The sequence below is a fragment of the Mesitornis unicolor genome, unplaced genomic scaffold (assembly GCF_000695765.1).
Source record: "Mesitornis unicolor isolate BGI_N332 unplaced genomic scaffold, ASM69576v1 scaffold14646, whole genome shotgun sequence".
Classification (NCBI taxonomy): Eukaryota; Metazoa; Chordata; class Aves; order Mesitornithiformes; family Mesitornithidae; genus Mesitornis; species Mesitornis unicolor.
In genome coordinates, this window is record NW_010190390.1 from 31,543 (window position 1) to 50,202 (window position 18,660).

The 18,660-nt window shown below is 40.3% G+C and overlaps 1 protein-coding gene across 1 annotated transcript in view; it reads right to left on the reverse strand.

Annotated features, from left to right (window-relative positions):
• LOC104542179 (low-density lipoprotein receptor-related protein 6) overlaps positions 1-18,660 on the reverse strand; it is a gene marked incomplete at its 3' end in the record, with an annotated part of 80,891 nt that overhangs the window by 29,279 nt on the left and 32,952 nt on the right. Inside the window, exons 2-4 of the mRNA XM_010186397.1 lie at positions 14,502-14,699; positions 3,235-3,431; positions 2,341-2,472 (exon numbers count right to left, since the gene is read on the reverse strand). Of these exons, the coding sequence (XP_010184699.1) occupies positions 2,341-2,472; positions 3,235-3,431; positions 14,502-14,695 (523 nt within the window). The remainder of the gene's footprint in view (positions 1-2,340; positions 2,473-3,234; positions 3,432-14,501; positions 14,700-18,660) is intronic.

Consider the following 18,660-nt stretch of genomic DNA (forward strand, 5'->3'; position numbering starts at 1 on the left):
ATCAATAATTGGAGCCTTTGCAACTCTAAGAATAAATTCCAGTGAATCTCTGCCTGAATCTGAAGCTCTGGCAAGTTGTAGATTACTTGCAAAAGCCCTAACTCTACCACCTGCCAGCTTTTTTCAGTGAGAGGAGTATAAAAGCAGCCAAAGTTGTGTAGGTTGTTTCACTTGGGTTATATCCTAACCCGTTTCTAAGTCCAAGAAGCAGTGGGATGCAACACTCACTGAGCTAAATGGGAGCCTCCCCTCCCCTCCCATTTTTCTTCTGGAAACGAGAGGGGCAGAGTGTTTGGGAACGACACAACAGCAGAATGGTGGTTAAAAATGCAACATTATATTGACAAGCAGAAGACAAGTGTTCTTGTATAAAGTTTTCTGCATACAGACTGACAATATACTGTTGTAAATTTGTTAACAAAATTTCTGATACAGTGGGAGCTGTATTTTGTGAGTCAAATATGGGTGAATGGGAATGTACAATTTTGCTTCTTATGTGTTCTCGGAGTGGGAGAAAAGAGCAACAGCTATAAATTCTGAGACATAAGGCATGGCTGAAAAAGTGAATTGATGATGTTGAGTATCTCTGCACGAGAAGTTAAAATCCTTTTAATAACGTTTGGGGGGTTTCTCATTGGGTTTTGTTTTGTTTTTTTTTAATATAATTCCCCTACTAGGCTTTGGTAATTTACTCTAATACACTGGAAAGGTGCCATTCTCCAGCCCAAGGCAGTTAACCTGTGTGCTAGGCTGCCTCCACAAGGACATGGGCCTGAACCAGAGCAGAGAAGCGGGTGCTTTTGCAATACAAAGATCTGTTCGCTGGAAACAGCACGTGGGGAGTAAAAAGATACAATCACTCTTGTCTGAAGTCCACGGCCCTTTTCCTATCAGCAGTAAGTCAAAGGGAAGCAACTTCTCTCTTGTGATCTCTCCAGGACTTGTTCCAACTGTTGTCCTTAGTCCTTCAAGCCTTATCTTATGCCTTATCTTCCTATCCCAGCCTGGCAAGTGACCAAACCTTCACCACTCCCTGTCCCCAACATGGACTTCCTGTGCAGCTCTGCTTTTGGAAAGGTGCCTCCACTGGGTAACAATCACTTTAGCTATCTGCTGCCACAAAGGAGATTATCCATGTGATCAATTATTTTTTAAAGAAGCACATGAACTGGTATCCCATTCTGACTAAATATGACCAACCCAGAGAGGTGTTATTAAAGCTTGTTCGCTGTTCTGGCAGAAATGGAAGAAAAATATCTTGTGTGTGTATTGGTAAGTTCTTACCAGCAATTCTGCAAGGCTCATTTGGGAGCTGCTTTTGAGTTTTTCACATAAAAGCAGCAATTTATTTTAACAAGGTTCACACAGATACAAATAGCCACACAAAAATAATCAGCAGAGAGCATGAAATAGCATGAAATTAAAGAAAACACTGAACAGTAGCTGACAAGCCTAGAGGAATTTTAAAAATATAAAATAACAATTTAACAGAAATTATTTCTGTATACATTTTATTTAGCCTATCTACAGTAAATTCTGCTGTATCTTTGTTTCTTCCTCCATATACCTTTGTCATAGAGAGATGATCTGCATAAAAGACGGTTATGTATGAGCGAGCTAATTTTCTCCCAGTGTTTATTCTGGTACTGTTAATGTACTACAGCAGACACAGCACAACGTCCCAAGACCTATGCTAAAATATTACAACTTAAAATTGTATGCATTAGCCCACAACGAGACGTTTACTAAAAGCAGTTAAGGGTGAGTGCTAGCAGCCCTAAGTTTTGAACATATCTTGGGTTTTAAGGCTGAAACACTTTCCGCACCTCTAAAAACCATGCCATTCTTTTCAGTTTATGTATACAGATGTAGGTGTCTAATTTTATGCGTGTGAACTGAAAGAGGCCAGGTGTATGCATGTATAATAAAAGGACATCAGATCTTCAAAATATAATTGTTTTCATTGTACAATCCTATTAGCCAAAAACTAATGCATGAAAAATAATGTTAGAAATATTTTTAGAAACAAAGGAGGCAGGTATTCTTTTGTCTAAGAAAGGGAACAAGAGCCTCCCAATACTTGCAGGAAGTTAGTGATAGAGATATAATTGCAATCTAAATTTTATAACTGGAGGTAACCTGCTCTTCAGCCATCAGCTTCTTTCTTTTTTGAAAAGTACAGGGCATTTTCCAATCACTTTTATCTGCACTGCAAACACATGCAGGATTTCACAATTTGCCACCCCTAACATGCATTATATATTGAAGCTAGAAGAACCCCTTTCCCTCCAAAAACTACTTTGCACTTAATCTAAAAGGATTTTTAAAAATGAAGCCTACCATCTTTGCAGGTCTTTCCATTCTCAAGAAGCTTCACACCAGTGGGACATGCACACTGATAAGAGGGCTTGGTAGGAGACATCAAACACAAGTGGGAGCAGCCACCATTATTAATTCCACATGGGTTTGTAGCTGTTAAACATAAATCACACAAATTAATGCTTCTGATAGTGAATGACCTCATCTCATCTGTTAAGACACACACAGCATTTGAGTGGTAGAATCGGTGGCAGCAACACAGATTAAAGAAGAAAATGATAAACACAGAACAAGGAAAAATTAATTCCAAGTGTTGAGTAGCGGGGTATTTATGGTACCAAAATGCATGGATGCATGGATGTTGAATGTTTCCTTTCTCAAGAAAGTAGCACTTAGCCTTGTTTCAGCTCTGCTCTTCTCATTTTCACAAACTATTCAGCATGTCAGTGCTGAATATATAGCAGGTTGTATATATATACATATTAAATTAACACAATGGCTATCACAGAGATATACTCTTGCTTAACATCACCTGCTAAATTAACACTACTTTCCAAATAGTGTTCAGTAGTTAGTAGTTTCCATTCGGTAGCTATTGAATGGAAAGATAAAAAATACCATGTTGCCTAAAGTTATGGCACATGAAACTGGAAAAGGAACACAACAACAGAGTAAGTGTGGCAGGCAGAGAAAAAAACAAGAGGTTCCGAGGTTTGGGTTCTTTTTTTCACTTCAAAAAAAAACCAACTATGTAGAGCATATTTGGTTTCTCTCTGGGTCTTCTCCCAGTCTCTGCATTGGAAAAATTGCATCATGACGCAAGTGAAGCCACCCACCACCATACAGAAAGACTAATTAAGATTTTTGCAAATCAGTTCCAACTCGCAGTTAAAAAAAGAAAGCAAGACAGCTTACCATTTGGCTGCCTCTTTTGGCTGAAAGCATGGATATCCATGGGAGAGAAGATGTTGGAATGTATTTCACGCAGGTCCTCCCCAGAGTACTTGCTGCAGGCCAAGATCGAATGCGTGTTCCAGTCAGTCCAGTACAACGTGTCCCCAAACAGCGTCAAAGCAAAAGGATGTGGAAGGGAGCCTTTAACCACTGCTTGCCTAACACAGGGAAGAAAATGAATGGTGAAACACATTGCTTGCATGTAGCTTTTGTGAAAAAAGCTTTTGTCGATCAAAGCTTCGTATTTATTTACGGGGAACAAATACAGTGCACCCACTTTGGGGAATCATATGGGGGAACAACACAGGTGTCCTATTTCCAGGCTGACTGCTGATGCTGAGACGGCCAAGAGATGGAATCCTTACTCAGGTCTGTGGCTAGATCTTAGCAGCCTTTTAACACTCCGTACCTGTAGGGCTCTACATCACCATGCACAAGTGGGGAGAATGCCAGCACAAGTGGGGAGAATGCCAGCACAAGTGGGGAGAATGCCAGCACAAGTGGGGAGAATGCCAGCACAAGTGGGGAGGCTACCTGCTCATTTATGATCTCCATCATTTTCAGTCTCAGCACATCTCAAACCGACAGCACAAGCCTGGCTGCTACCTGCTCATTTATGATCTCCATCATTTTCAGTCTCAGCACATCTCAAACCGAGAGAGCAGTCGGTCCATTCGCAGTCCAGCCGTCTCTTCCATTTCACTTTTTCAAACCATCAGAAAAATACTCTAACGGCAAATAGTTTCACTATAAAGAAATCCTTAGATTTACTTTTCATGATTCATTATTATGATAATTATTAAGCTATTGTTTGTATTATAAGCAGTGCCATTAAACAGAGTTCTACTGATCTTCTGCCATGGTAATGGTATCATTTCTGAGTAAACTGGGTCACCGTCTGTCTCCAGGTTCATAAACAAAATTAAAGGAGTATACTCATATATTTTATGTATATATATACAAACACATGCTCATTAGCCATCACAAAAATGCAGCACAAACATTACTGAAGACAGTTCTTCCAGGTTCTTGTGATGTAGAAGCTAATTATCTGTACCCAGGTTCCTCAGAACTGGAATTAAGTAGCTCAATTCTTACGGATATTTTATTCAGAATCAGAGAAAAACTTAGGATGGAGAGGACCCTGGAGGTCATCCGGACCAACACACTGCTCAAAGCAGGGCCACACACGTACCACTTACACAAACGCTTCTTCTCACCTCTTCTCTTCCTAACTGCACGGGTGCATGTGTATCCCCCTGTACACCAGCTCCACTGAACACTGGAGATTGCCGTCCCCTCTCCCGCACTGAAAGCGTGAAGGATTGGTACACAGTTCTACTACTCCATCAGGTATAGGGTACACTATGATCACTGGCCTCCCAATTTTCTTCTGGCAGGGAAGAGAGTCATTATCTGTATATTTACTGAGAAAACACCCCCACACTGTATGCATCCCTTTTGCAAAGAAGTTGGTAACTGAAGTGGTTTAGTATAGGACAAAAATACTCTTATTTTCCAAATATTTTCTGTTAAGACATAACAGAAGAGTATATTAAAGCAAAAAACTTGAAGGTGTCTTCTGCCAATGATTCTGAGTACAAAGAGACTGGAGTCATTACCGCTCTTTCACCTTAGCTTCTGGAAAAATATGCATTATCTTTAAAGATTCTATTTTTTTCTGCTCCTGAGAAAAAACACATGCATTGCCTTACTTGTCACTCTAGCGTCCCAATTCTACACTACACAAAATTTCCTATTTCTTGATATTTTGCACTGAAAAGTAGGACATACTATCTTTTCTTTCTTATCTCTGTCTGGAGTCAGGTATATATTTGCTTCTAATTAAATGCACCAACTAAGCATCTTACAAAAGACTACTGTAATCTAATTTACAGCTGAAACCTAAGAGCCAAACAGCAAAGCCAGAATGACACAACAAGCTCCTATACCAAGAATAAAGGTATTCTAATTCTGGAACCATTTTTACCAACCCCACCCCCAAACCCTAAACACCTTCAGATTTGAATAATTTTAGGTAGTCTCCAAGCCTGCTATAAAATAAGTCTTAATGACAGATCTATGACATTTGTCATATGGGACAGAAGCAATAAAAGTCCAAAGCTCTCACTGTGACCAAACCTGCAACAAAGACATCACTCCCATGCACAAGGGAAGCTACATCTTCCTGAAGCATTCTGACTACCTTGCAATTAACTTTTTTTGTAAAGTCAGAGGATTTTTAAATGCCAAGAGTACACACCACTCCTAGTGGGAATAAATCTTCTGGGTACAATAGATGCTGTTAGACATGCCCAACTTTTGGACAAACATCTATACATATGACAATGCATAAGGTGAACTGTGACCCTTATTTAAAGCAGCCCTTATCTGGAGATTCAGGAGTACTTCACTCGACTGCACTGTCAGCCACAGCCTTGAAGTGATTACTTTCAAACGTGTATAATTTTTCTTAGCAGATATAAGGTACTGTCACATCAAAATGGCCTTGGGCCCAAACACAACAGCATGTATTTCTTGCATCTCATTAGCTGCGTTATTACCAGCAACGCACATTACCACATCCCTTGTTTCCAGCGAGCCACTACAAGGCAATAGCTCACTCCCAATCAGCAAACCCAGCAGGGCTTTTTTCCCCTCCAAACGCAGGAGCGCTGTCAGCCTTGCCGAACGGCAGCCACACGACGTGTGTCAGCACACAGCAACAGAAGCAGTGCCTGAGTTGTGCTAAATGAGCCTCCCCAGCCTAATGTGGAGCAGGCAAGGGGGGAAAGGGCTAGAGAGCTGAGGTGCTAAAAAACAGGAAAAGGAAGGTGAGATAGAGCAAGAAATGTCCTACTGATGGCTGCCGTGAAGCATTTTTGTTTTAGCGCTGTGTTAGGAACTGCAGAGCGCTGGTTTTGGTGGGTGAGAAGAGCCTCTGCCTTGATTGATTATTTATTAAATCTACCTGGGCGAATGAAGGGAACCAATACATCACCCCTAGCACTCAACTGCTGCACACAGTTGACAGGAGCAGGTGCTTCCCACCCACAGGGCCTTTTACAAGCACCCGCGCAGGGTCAGGGAGCAGCCAGGTCTCCACATTTCAGGCCTTGCCAATAAAGGCCCCGACCCGGGTACCAGGTACAGCACTGCAGGTGTAATGGGACTGACGGGACCTGACAGCTCTTTGGTGGAAACCACCTTCAGCCTCTACATGAGCGGCCCAGGCTTGATGGGAACAAGCGATGCAACAGGAAAAAGCAGGACATCCTATTATCCTTCCCTAAACTCTTCAGTATCTTCAAAGCACTGTTCTTGTATCATTAGACTTGTTACAAAGAGACACCAGAGATGATAAGAAAGTGAGACGAGCATAAGGAGTAACGTCATTCGTTCAGGAGACGTCTCTAGGGCTTTGGCAACATGCAAATTGGCTACATATTAGAAGGCGCTAAGCACACACTAACTGTAATAGTCTCCCCTGTGCTAGGCATGCAATCACACAAGTTTGCCTTAAAAATCTTGACAACGATCGATATTTAAAATGCCATCATCTCTACTCTGGTTGGTTGGCTGGGAAGGAAATGCAGAAGGGGACAGCAGAGAAGGAAGGTGGGAAGAGAAAAAGAGAGAAAACAAGCAGTTTCCACGGAAATTAAATTCCGTCTGTGCTGTGTATTGTGATTTCCTAAATACAACTATTTATAGGATCATCCTGGTAATCAGAGATGCAATTACAGTAAAAAGTTATTATACTAAAGAGTTTTCTACTGCCTGAAGAAAATTTAGATCAAATTTAAATACTTTCACCTTTGTTCTTTTCTTATTCTGTTGAAGGCCTGTGTAATACTTTGTGAAGATAAAGAAAGAAACCAAATAATAAACAAGTTAAAGCAGGCATTACAAAAGGGGCTACTGAAAGCTGAAATGGAATACACACATGAAAATTCATAAACAATCTACCTAGTTTTATATTAACAACAACAAAAAAGCTCCTGCTTCAGGATAATATGCATTTCAGACAAAGGCTAAACTCACTTGAAATAAAAATTAACAGTAAAATGACAACAAAAAAATCAACTTTAAATTCACATCCTTTATCGTAACCAGGATTTCCTCAGTCTGCCTTTATTTCTTTCAACTAACATTAGCATTCAAATCCAAAGCTACATCATAGCTGTGAAATTTAAGAATTCTTCACACCAAAAGAAATCCACAAAAAAATAAGTTAGTATCAATGTAAAATGTTATCAGAATTTTAACATATATTTTATATACAAACGTAATAGCATTTCTCCATAAAAATAAACAAGCAAACACTTTCCATTAACCTAATTCCTTCTATTCTGGATGGATTACAGGTGTCTCACTTCAAAAACAGACCAGAATCCCTGCAGAAAACCTGGGGTAGTTTAGACCTCCTGGCCTGTATGTCTCTCAATTGCTAATATTCTAGATTCTCAGTAGCAAAACTCCTATCAGGTGGCCTCTGAGGCTGCTCACACTCAACCTCCAGGGCTGGCTGCAAGAATGTTCATGTTTACATTTCAATCCATTTCTCCAGTGTCCTGCTGGAGGCTCCCGTACCTATCACCAGCTCCTAGGCTATCAGAAAGGGGGGGGGAAAATCTACTATTCTATCAGTCTCTACAATCCCAGTCCAAAAACAACTGTGAAGACTGAGGGGGAGAAAAAAAGATAAATTATCTTAATACTTAATACTTGGCAAAATATACCATATTGGCATCCAATGACAATACAATATATGATACCAACTAGAGGTAAAAGCTTTCTAATTAATGTATATATTGTTGAAAAGATCTTTAAGGGATGTTTGTACCTGCATTTACCGAATTTTAATTTATTTTCATTCTTATTCTGTCTTATGCTGTACCAGATTAATTTTCAGTTAAAGATACCTTGAGGCTACATTCTTAACATGTCTTCTTCCCTGCCCCCCCTCTTGGCATAAGAAAACAAAACAAAGTTGTTATGCTGTAATTACTATCACATCTTCCTCCATGAAGGATTAAAAATGTAAAGACCCTGAACCTTGCTTTCAGTGCTCATCACGTTAATGAAAGCATATAACAGACCGGCTTGCATGAAGCAAATTGTAATGTTTTACACAAAACGTTTCTCTCCAGCTACAGATTACTTTAATGCCGAGGCATTCGGGAACTTGCAAGAATTACAGCTTTGGCTTGTGACAATTGGAAGTGTTAGCTTACAGCACGAATCCCACACACCATCGGGTGAAGCGGGATGAAAGACCAACAGACGATGGTGCAACACCGCACTGAGGATGCCATGAGGGCAGGCAGCTCTGTTTTCCTCAGAAGCTTTCACTGCTTCCTCTCCTGCCAACCTAACACAAATACTCACCAAGCAAACTTGGAAAACTAAGTTGGATTTTGACCATGAATGTTTGTTCAAATATTCCTATCAGAATATAAGCCTGGTTCTAATCACCTGAGAAAGTAAACAGGAAACACAACTTGTGGGATAGCAGACAAGCTTTTGAAACCAAAATATTTTCTCTTTTGCCACTTCTTTAAGCCACATTTGCCATGTGTTTCCAGAAAGTATAGATAACAAACAACAGGCCTAGCAGTGACATTTCAAATCTCACCTCCCACAGAAGTCTGACAAAATCAATCAGAAGCAAAACTGTGGTTGAGAAATGAAGTCATCCTGCAGGTCATTTTTCAGGCAAACACCGTGATAGCAGGCAGGGCAGATGAAAGGCCTCTGGCAAGAGGGGAGGAGACTGGGAAGGCAGAGGGAGGAGATAAGGGGATTTAGGAGGAAGGTGCACCTGTAGATCCACTGACAGCAGAGGGGTCTATGCACTTCCCAGCTGAAGCTGCTCTTCCTTTGCTTTCAGCAGGGCTCTGATCTTGAGCTCAGTCTGCATTTGCCGTCTTGGGTCCCAGCAGCAGCAGCAGCAATGAGCCGCTGTCTGGATCCACCTGGGCTAATCACCCTCAACTACATATTTTTATTTAAAGTCTAGAAATCAGCAGAGACCTGTGACCTTGTGACTCTAGCTATATACAGAGCATATGTGTATTACACACAGTCAGCCACAGATGTTTTGAAGCTCCACCTTTCCAGCATTTTATTTCAGAAAAACCTCGGGGGAGAACCAAGAAATTCACCCTAATTGTGTCCGAATAATCGAAATAATTCTCCTACTGCAGGATTCTCCAGCAGTTTTAATTAGGGCACTATTTGTCTCCTGCACTGGCCTGTAAAGTGTTAGTGAGGTACTGAAATAAGCTTTTTACCATAGACTGGCTCCTCTTCACTGCTTGAGGATATTAAGTATTTTTATCTCTCAGAAATATACACAAAAATATACACAGAACTCAGTATTTTATACCTTGCACGTAATGTCATATATTGTACACATGACACACAAGTAATGAAAAAGAAACTCTTCTAAATGCAGGGACACAGTATTTTTAGTGTTTCATCAACTCTGCAACTAATCATCTGGCAGACAGACACAAGCTGATGCTTGAAAACAGAAACTGGAAAAATCAGTGCTCGAGTGCAAACTTAAGACATTCACCTCGTCACAAGAGCTTCCCAGCTTTCTGACAGTTGCTGAAAGTCTGTTTTCTTCCAGTGGCCTCAAAACCCATCTCATTAGCACAAACACTTCCTGGGGGACCTTGTAAGTGCATTTCCCTTCAGCCAGTAACGTGTTAACTTATTAATTAGAACTGCTGCTGCAGGGTAAAGGAAGAGAAAATTAATTCAAGAGCTGCCTTAGCAGGCCAACCTATCTCGGGTACACTGCTCACAGGAGAGCTGTCTGCAATTCAGTTTTGTTTAATTAGTCCCACAAAAAGCAACTGTTCGCTCTGATAAGAGCGGGGGGAGAGCTGCAAAAAACAAAACCATCTCTTCTATGCGCCAATTTAATTTTTTAATTATTACATTCTGACATGAAAAACTGTTCGCTCCTTTCTCTTGCTGGCAAACCAAGGGCATTAGTCATCAACTTCTGCACTCTTCCCCTCCATTCTAATGAGCCCATCACCAGAGTAGCTAGGGCTAATAAGTCCCAGGGCTAGCAGGTAACCAATGATCCATCTTCCCCATAAAATCTGCTGTAGAGGTTCTCTCATGAATTTACGACTCCACCGCATATTTACTGAGTGCTGCTGCCACGCTGCTTACTGGTTTTGACGTAGAGGCTCAGTGACTCCAAAGGGAGCCTATCCAGGTCCTGTCCAAAGAGGTGACAAAAATAATTCAGCCTCCTTTGTTTCTCCCCCTGCACATTCCTCCCACCTGCCTCCTGTACTCTGCCGCTATCCAGACCCCTGCAAGCAAGAAGGGAAGCATCCATGCATATCAATGTCCTGCTCCAACACATAAATCTTTAAATTTTAATTCTTGTGTAGTGCCAGATGTAACATGATAGTCAGACTAAGGGAATAAAAAAAAACAACAAAGTTATGGATTGCTTAGATTTAGAAATATGCCAAGAATGTTTCCCTTTCACTCACTGCAAATTTTAGATTGAGGTCAGACCCTCATTACTTTATTACTGTCAATGACACTAATTGAAATATTTTTCTATTTACATTGTATTCTCTTTCACCATCCAAATCACAAAAGCAATTTTCTTGAAATTATTTTGATTTGAAGATGTTAGTTCCTGCTAAATATTTCTCACTTCCCCCAAAGCAATCAAAACTCACGTCGTCATCCCGCCTTACACGATGCTTTTACAATCACATTTATCTGCTACTGGCTCCTTCTCACCTCATGTTATGTAACACTCAAAAACTTGAGACAGGCATAATCGTTATTCAACTGATTCCTTTGCTAAAAGTTACCAAAACTACTCAGATCTAGAACATCACATTTCTATGAAGCTACATGTCTTTCAATAACACAACTGCCTTTTTCGTTTCTTCAATAGCTTCAGCTTTCAGAAGCATAAATATTTTCCCAGACATGTTGACAGCACGTAAGGCGCCAGAAAAACTGATAACTCTTTGCAAGGGTAAAATAAAAAAAACCAACCTAGTTTAAATCATTATAAATTTAGACAGTAACAACAAAAAAACTGAAGTTACTCTATAAATACAGAGGAGCACTCAGAAGAATGGTCTAAATATCAAAAACAAATCACTAAAACTAGCAGTTTTAAATAAGCTAAAAAGTCTGGTTTAAGTTAGGTTATGCATTCAATGATAATGATGCCTTACTACCCTACTCTTAACTCTTACAGAAAATGACTAAAAGGTAGCCCTCTTAAAAGGGGATTTTTAAAGGTGGTAGTGGAAAAAAGTTGGCCTAATTACACAATGTCATCTATTCCGACAGAAGCAAGGCCATTTGATCACTCTTGGTGTGTCTGTTCATTATCCATCTCCTACAACTCCATACCCAGTGCATCCTGTATCTCTTGGCCAACCACTCAGGAAAGCAGTGATCAATAAAGATTCTTATTTTTACTTTTTACAAGTTTTCCTTACCAAATGGATGTCTGTGAAGACAGGAGCAACCCTAAACCCCCTGTATTTGACCCACATGCCAGGAGGAGCAGCTGTGAAATAAGCTGCACAGGAACACTTTGTTGAACTGCCAGAGCCAGCAAGAGTGCACAGGGGACACAGACCGGAGCAGGGGATAATGCTGGGTGAAGGGACGTAAGGAGCCATGGGTGCATTTGAGGGATGGCCAAGAGGGCCAGCAAGGAGGGGGGGCACAGGTTGTAGGTTCACAGGGTGTAAGGACATACAGAGAGAAGTCAGAGGGACTCCTGCTGGTGTGGAGGGATAAGTAGAAATGCTTGTAAACCCAGATCTTACTAGGTTTACTGCTCATACAAAAATCTGATTAGTTTTTCTTTTTTTGGAGGGTGGGAATGACAAGGAAAAAAGACTGAAAGCTTTGTGGGTTTTGGGCTTTCTTTCACTTAAAAGGGAGATCTCAGGGGTTTGGTTCTGTCTGCAGAATTAGAAATTGTTTTTGCTTTTTTAGTATTAAAAAAATCAGTTACTGAAAAAGATTAGTAAAATAATTAAGCACCAAAATACAGAATTACAGCTGTAAAATATCATACTGAGAAAGGTGAATTTGCTGAATAACTGAGAAGACAGCATTTAACAAAAAAGAACCACTTTAGACAGCTCCAGAAGATCTTTTTTCTTAAAAGAGACAGAGGCTAAGAGGTCATAAGAGAGGAAAAAAAATACATAAAACCCCATTGTAGAACAGCTTAACTTCTGCAATTCTTTCCTTCCCCCCTCTCCTGATGATGTAATGGCAAAGAATAAAAAACAAAACAAAAATGCCTGGATACAGATGTTGACTGTTTTCTGAATCTTCAGAACTTTCTCGCATGCCTAGGGAAAAACAGGTGCTGTTAGAAGTGCTGTGTGCTTCTGAGCGCTCAAGGGAAGTCGTATGTGCTTACCTCTCTAAAGATTATTTCCAATTTTCCCCTATATTAGCATGCTGCCATTAAATATTTCTGATACATTTCAGTATCACCTTAAAAACCAAAACCAACAACTTTAAAGTATTAGACTTAATGCTTTGTTTGTAATGAATATGTAAAAATGAATTAGTAGATCTAAAAATGAAAATTACTTGTCTCTACAGGTCTCTATTACGGGTTTCACCAATTCCAGGGAATTTATTCTGGAAGCAGGTAACTACTGGGACCCAGGTGACTTCACTTCTGTGTCCCGAGAGACAGCTGCCAGATGCAGCTCTCTGCAGACAGACAAGGCTGGTCAACCCTCACACCAAGAGCTCCCCGCACCTTCACAGCCTCGTCTCTAGAATGAATCACTTCCAGGTTGGTCAAAGGCAGACCGGGGAATAAACACCATTAACATAAAATCAAAATACCAAAATATTTACAATGCTGTCCAGACCACCAGTAAGGGAAAAACTGCAAAGAAGTCTGCAGCAAAAGACAACTGAAAATGCAGTAGCGCCTATCCCTTTCTTTCCATTACTTGAAAACTTATGTGATAGTCTTCCCTTTTAAAATACAGTACCACTACAAAATATGTCTCTTTTCTTTGTAATATTATTTTCTTTCTTGTGAAATAAACAGCAAATGAAGGCCTGCTTCAAAATAGATATCCATATCTCCACATCTTGAATTAACAAAGTTATAATATTTATAACCAAATACATAAATCTAAAAATGTATCCAACTCCTGTTACCTTCTATAAACAAGCACAATTACAAAAATACTGCTTGAACTTCTGGCGCCTTAACAGGCAGAATTTAAGAAGAAAATTACATCCCTTTCAAAATGGGATTACAAGAAATTATGGCATTCAAAATAAATACTACAGTGGATATGCCTCATGTGTGCTGCCTATGTTCCTACTTATGAGTCCATACAAAACACCTATCTTGTCAATATGATTGATTTCTTTATGCTAGATTAACATTTGTGGTGAAAGGAGGGACAAGTCTCAGAGGTCAGAATGAAGAGTGTAAGAAAGGATATTTCATGCCTAGATAAATAATCTGAAGCATCACAAAAATTTGCAAAGGATAGCCTCAAAAAAAATTTGTATGTCTGTATGGTATCTTGGACACAAGCTAACTGTGATTCGTTTGTGTGTGCAACAGTACTTGTCAAAGCTATCTCATATAACAGAGGGTCAGTGCCCAAACTGGGGACAAATGCATAAATACAAAGTAGCAGTTATACTCTTAAATAAGAAGTAGCCATAACTGGATCAAAAAGAATTATATCATTACTATAACAACATTGGAGGAAAAGTCATTCTAGCAAAGTTCTCCATAAAGTCAGTTTTCCACTACTTTCCCAACCTCCAGGATCAACGAAGCTGAAATACTAGTACATGATGATCCATTTTTTCAGATTATTTTCTGCATTTCTGAATAACAGAGCAACAGAGCACGAAAGACCCATTGAAAAGGGAGAGTTTTCCTACATACACAATCTTACACAATTAAGAACAGGATTCAAGGATTTCTTTATGGGACTGGTTCTGAGAAAAGCTTTAGCGAGAGTTACAGAATACCACAAAGAGGACCACACATTCAATTTATGAGTGTTGGAAAGGGGAGGATGGGGAAGGATAAAACATTCTGGTAGCACTAATTTGCTTAAAATTTTGTGAGTGCTAACATAACAATTCTGTGCAACACAGCTTTAAGAAAAGCACTGCATTATATAGATCAGACAAAAACTTCTTACCTATGACTTCCATCCAGATTTGATTTGTGGATGAAATTCAGTTTAGCATCAGCCCAATACAGCTTCTGTTCCTCATAATCCAGCGTCAGTCCATTTGGCCAATATATGTCCGTGTTGACTATAACGGAGCGGCTTGAGCCATCCATCCCAGCACGTTCTATCTTTGGCACTTCTCCCCAGTCTGTCCAATACATGAACCTATAATTTTAGAGAGATAAAAAAAGAGAGCAATCATGTATAAATCTACAAATGGAACATTGGATTCAACTTTCAGTAAAGGCAAAGGCACTATCTATTCTGCAGAGACAGCGTCTGTGGAGCTTTGTTCTACTGGGTAATGTACGCAGGCCCTACAAAACACAACAGAACAAAGTCACTTTACAAAAACCTGAAGAAAATCAACTAAGACAAATCCACAGCACTACATCACTTTTCCATATGTCTGTTTCTTTCCTTGGGTCAAGTGAGAAAGTTGGAGACATTCCTGACAATCTTGATTCTGACAATAATATCAGAATTCAACATCATACAGCAAAGACAGATATTAAAAACTATCATGAAAGTACAACAGCCTCTTTAACATGGGTCAGAGCATTGGAGGGAAATGGAAAAAGATGTGTGGACTTGCAGTGGACATAGCAGTTGCATGTGAGGCAGAAAAGTGGATTTGATGGAAGACCAATTCATGTCCTTTTTTTTTTCCCTCCAGAGAAATTCACAGGAACATCAACACGTTTAGAAGAACAATTTGCACCCAGTGACTAGGCAAAACATTCTGTGAAGTCTTTTAAGACTGGAGAAGCAAGCAAGTTTTAAAACACCTCAGCATATACTAGCACATGTTTAAACATTATTTAGCAAGTAGTGGGGGAAGGGAAGTTACCTAGCTGCATTCAGGGCTGAGATGAAGCAAAGGAAACGACTTTATTATGGCTGGAGACCAGTGGGGGGTGAGAATATTTATCTTTTTTCTGCAGGTGGTAGAAAATGGGTTTACTTTTGTGGGTTGTTAACAGAATGCATAACTAAACAGTAGTAACATATAATATAAACAGATCAGACAAACTGTGTCTATGGCATTGCTCTGTTTTGTTGTTGCAGCTGGGACAGACAAGAAGCCTAGTGTCCTAAATTGCTTCTCATAACATCTGCCAGCATACCTGCTTGTATCTGTGCTCCCTAACCTGGCTCAGTCAAAACAACCCAGATTAGGAAAGATCTGAAGCCTTTAAACTAACCCAGATCATCGCACAACCGCAATATGTCACTATATGGTGCCCACATGTGAGGAGGCCTGGCCACCCATCCTTTAAAGAAAAACAAATGTGCAACACATTTAAGAAACATTTGCAGATGAAGTTGTTCTTGGCAAAGAATTATTTTGTTTTAATTTTAAAAAGTCAGGAAATTCCATGTCATATTTTCCCCCTTAATTCATGTCTACAGCGTGTTTGTTTTAATGCACAGTTCTATCTGCGGACAGAAATGCAGCTGATTAACACAAATATTGCCCTATTTGATCCCAAGTGAGTCATTCTTTATGGAGCAATGCACCTGCCTTAAACACAGAAGACAGCATGTGAGATTCCTGTAGGCATAAACAAGTGATACAGAGAAAGTGGTTTTCGATTAGGTAGAAGAAAAAAAAGCCAAAACAACAAACCCTCAAGTAATTTTCAGATAGGTAGCACAGTAGCAAGTCACCTCGTCAAGCTATGCAATAAGAGAACTATATAATGAAAATAAATAATAATAAAGTTTAAAAAACTCAGTCAGATTTCCCCAGTGAGCACCTGTGAGAAAGAAGAGTGAAAAACAGAGATATATTTAAAGTTCTTTAAACACTCTTTGCCCCATCTGTCAAGTCCTAACCCTCCAAATACTTCATCAAGGTTAATAGGTTGCAAGGCTCTGGCCACCAGGCCAGACTGATCTTTCAGGCTGCAACAGCTCATTAGTCGCTGTGCAGCCTCATCTCCTTCCCTGTCTTCCTCTCACCTCTCATTACTCAAGCAAAAACAGGTAAGAGAAGTTTGGTAACAAAGAAAAGCCTTCCCAGACTTCAAAAAAACAGCCCTATTTCATTTGTCAGAGGAGCACACATGCACAGAGCTGGCTTTAAGTTTCAGTAACATTTCCAATCAGCTCCAGTGACCTTCGCTCGGTTTCTCTCATATTTTGTTCCCCCCTCCCATCACCCGTTTGTTTTCCTCCACCTTGCTTGAAAGCCTGTGGGTTTTAACATCTCCACTAAAACGCTTTGGAACCAGTCATGCTCCAGCCAAAGGCATCAAGGGCTGTGCTTCGCTTGGGAGCCAGGGCTTTGCATCACTTCAAAAGCAACGCAGGTTAGAGTGTGATGACCATTTTTCTTGGTAACTATTGCTCTTAAGCAACTTCTTGCAGATCATCTTTGTTTCCAGTACAGGGCTTACATGGCCACGTAGGAGATGGGATTCAAGGAACAGGTCTGGGCTAAAAATCAGTCAACAGTCTGAACACATTTGAGGTGCACAGCTCCATGAACTCTTCCTGCTTGCACACAGTGTAGGTTTCTACAGGTGCCTCCACCAGCACGGATGCCAGCAGTCACTTTCTTACTCAGAAAGTGCATTTAGGCCCTTTTCTGCAACAGCCGAGCAAGTACAGGTATAGGCACTGGTTACAGGAGCAGGAGGGGATGGGAAGAACTGTGTAAAACAGCTGGAAGAAATGACCTTCTTGTAACCATGCTTTAAGTTAACCTGCAGCTGCTACAAGGTGAGGGAGACCTGGCTAGCAACCAAGGTAGGGGGAACCCACGGACACACAGACATGACTGTAAATTCCCATTACTGCAGGGGCCTCTCTACAGATTTTTCTACAGAGATCTCAGATCCCTCTTCCAGGTCATATCGAACTGTTCACTTATGTGTGCTGGTTTCTCCTTTCTGGAAGGCCTACAGATTTTTGTTTCATTCTATAATGGTTGGTAAGTAATCCATACAGAGACCATGCAGAAAGAAAGGTGTTCTGATATACATAAATGATGGTACGCCAGACAAGGCAAGGGTCATTCTCCCTCCTCTCCATCCTCTTCAAACATGTGGTACAGGCACAGCACTGGGCTCCATGCTGGGCAATCCCAAATCCATAAGATCCAGAGGGCAATATACAGACGCGCTGTAACTGACTTCAGCAAGTCTGCTTAGGTCCAGAAACAGGAATGCTTACTTTAAGTTTCTTTGCTCTGGCTGACAGAGCTGTTAATTCCTGCAGCTACAACCAGGGCAGGCTGGTACCAGCGCTCTGGACCCATCCAGCTGCTTGTCACTGCCTCCTTGCTCAAGGTCACCCCCCAGCCCTGCATCAGGGCCAGCAGCGGAAGCTGTGAGCCCAGACCTGACTGCTGCACTTTACATGCCAGCTACTCCATCCAAACTCACCTTTGCACGGAGTTTAAAACCAGTATAGAGAAGAGGTACTGCAGCAACACAGTCAAGAAAACCTGCAAAACTGAATAAATGTACTCTATGCCTGCAGATATTTAAACACAAACAGCATACTTTCTTACCTAACAGGAGTACCAGACTTAGCAGGAAGAGCTTGTATTTAGTATCAAATCAATCATATAAAGCCAAATATCTCTTCAGCCTAATAAGAAATAATACCACAGCTGATTAAAGATGATCCCATAAACCTAGTGGTTTTTTTCTGTATTGAAATAGTTAACTACTGTATTTTTTAAAACTTTGGTTTTAATCAAATAACCTTAATATTTTGAACTGCTTCGCTATTTTCACCCATTGTATTTTCTCCATACTTTTAATGCCATGCTTGTCAGACTTCACCAGCAGACTTTGGAAATGATTGCAAGCTGTTACAAAAAAATCTAACAGACAAACAACAACAAAAGTGTACTTCTATTCATCGGCTCTTGTAATTTTAATATTAGGTACTCATGTCACGAAATCATACAGTTTCCTCCCCTCTTCCTCTGCCTTTAAGGAATTAAGACACATTAAGTATTTGGAACACAGAAAAGAGCAAGGTTCTTAGACTTCAGCACTTAGCAGGTATTTTTTTTTTTTACTGTGGCCCAGAATGTTGGTTTATCTTATATGGTTATACCATCTATAAAAATTATGATCAAAGGAAGAAGTTTGATGGTTTTTCCCTA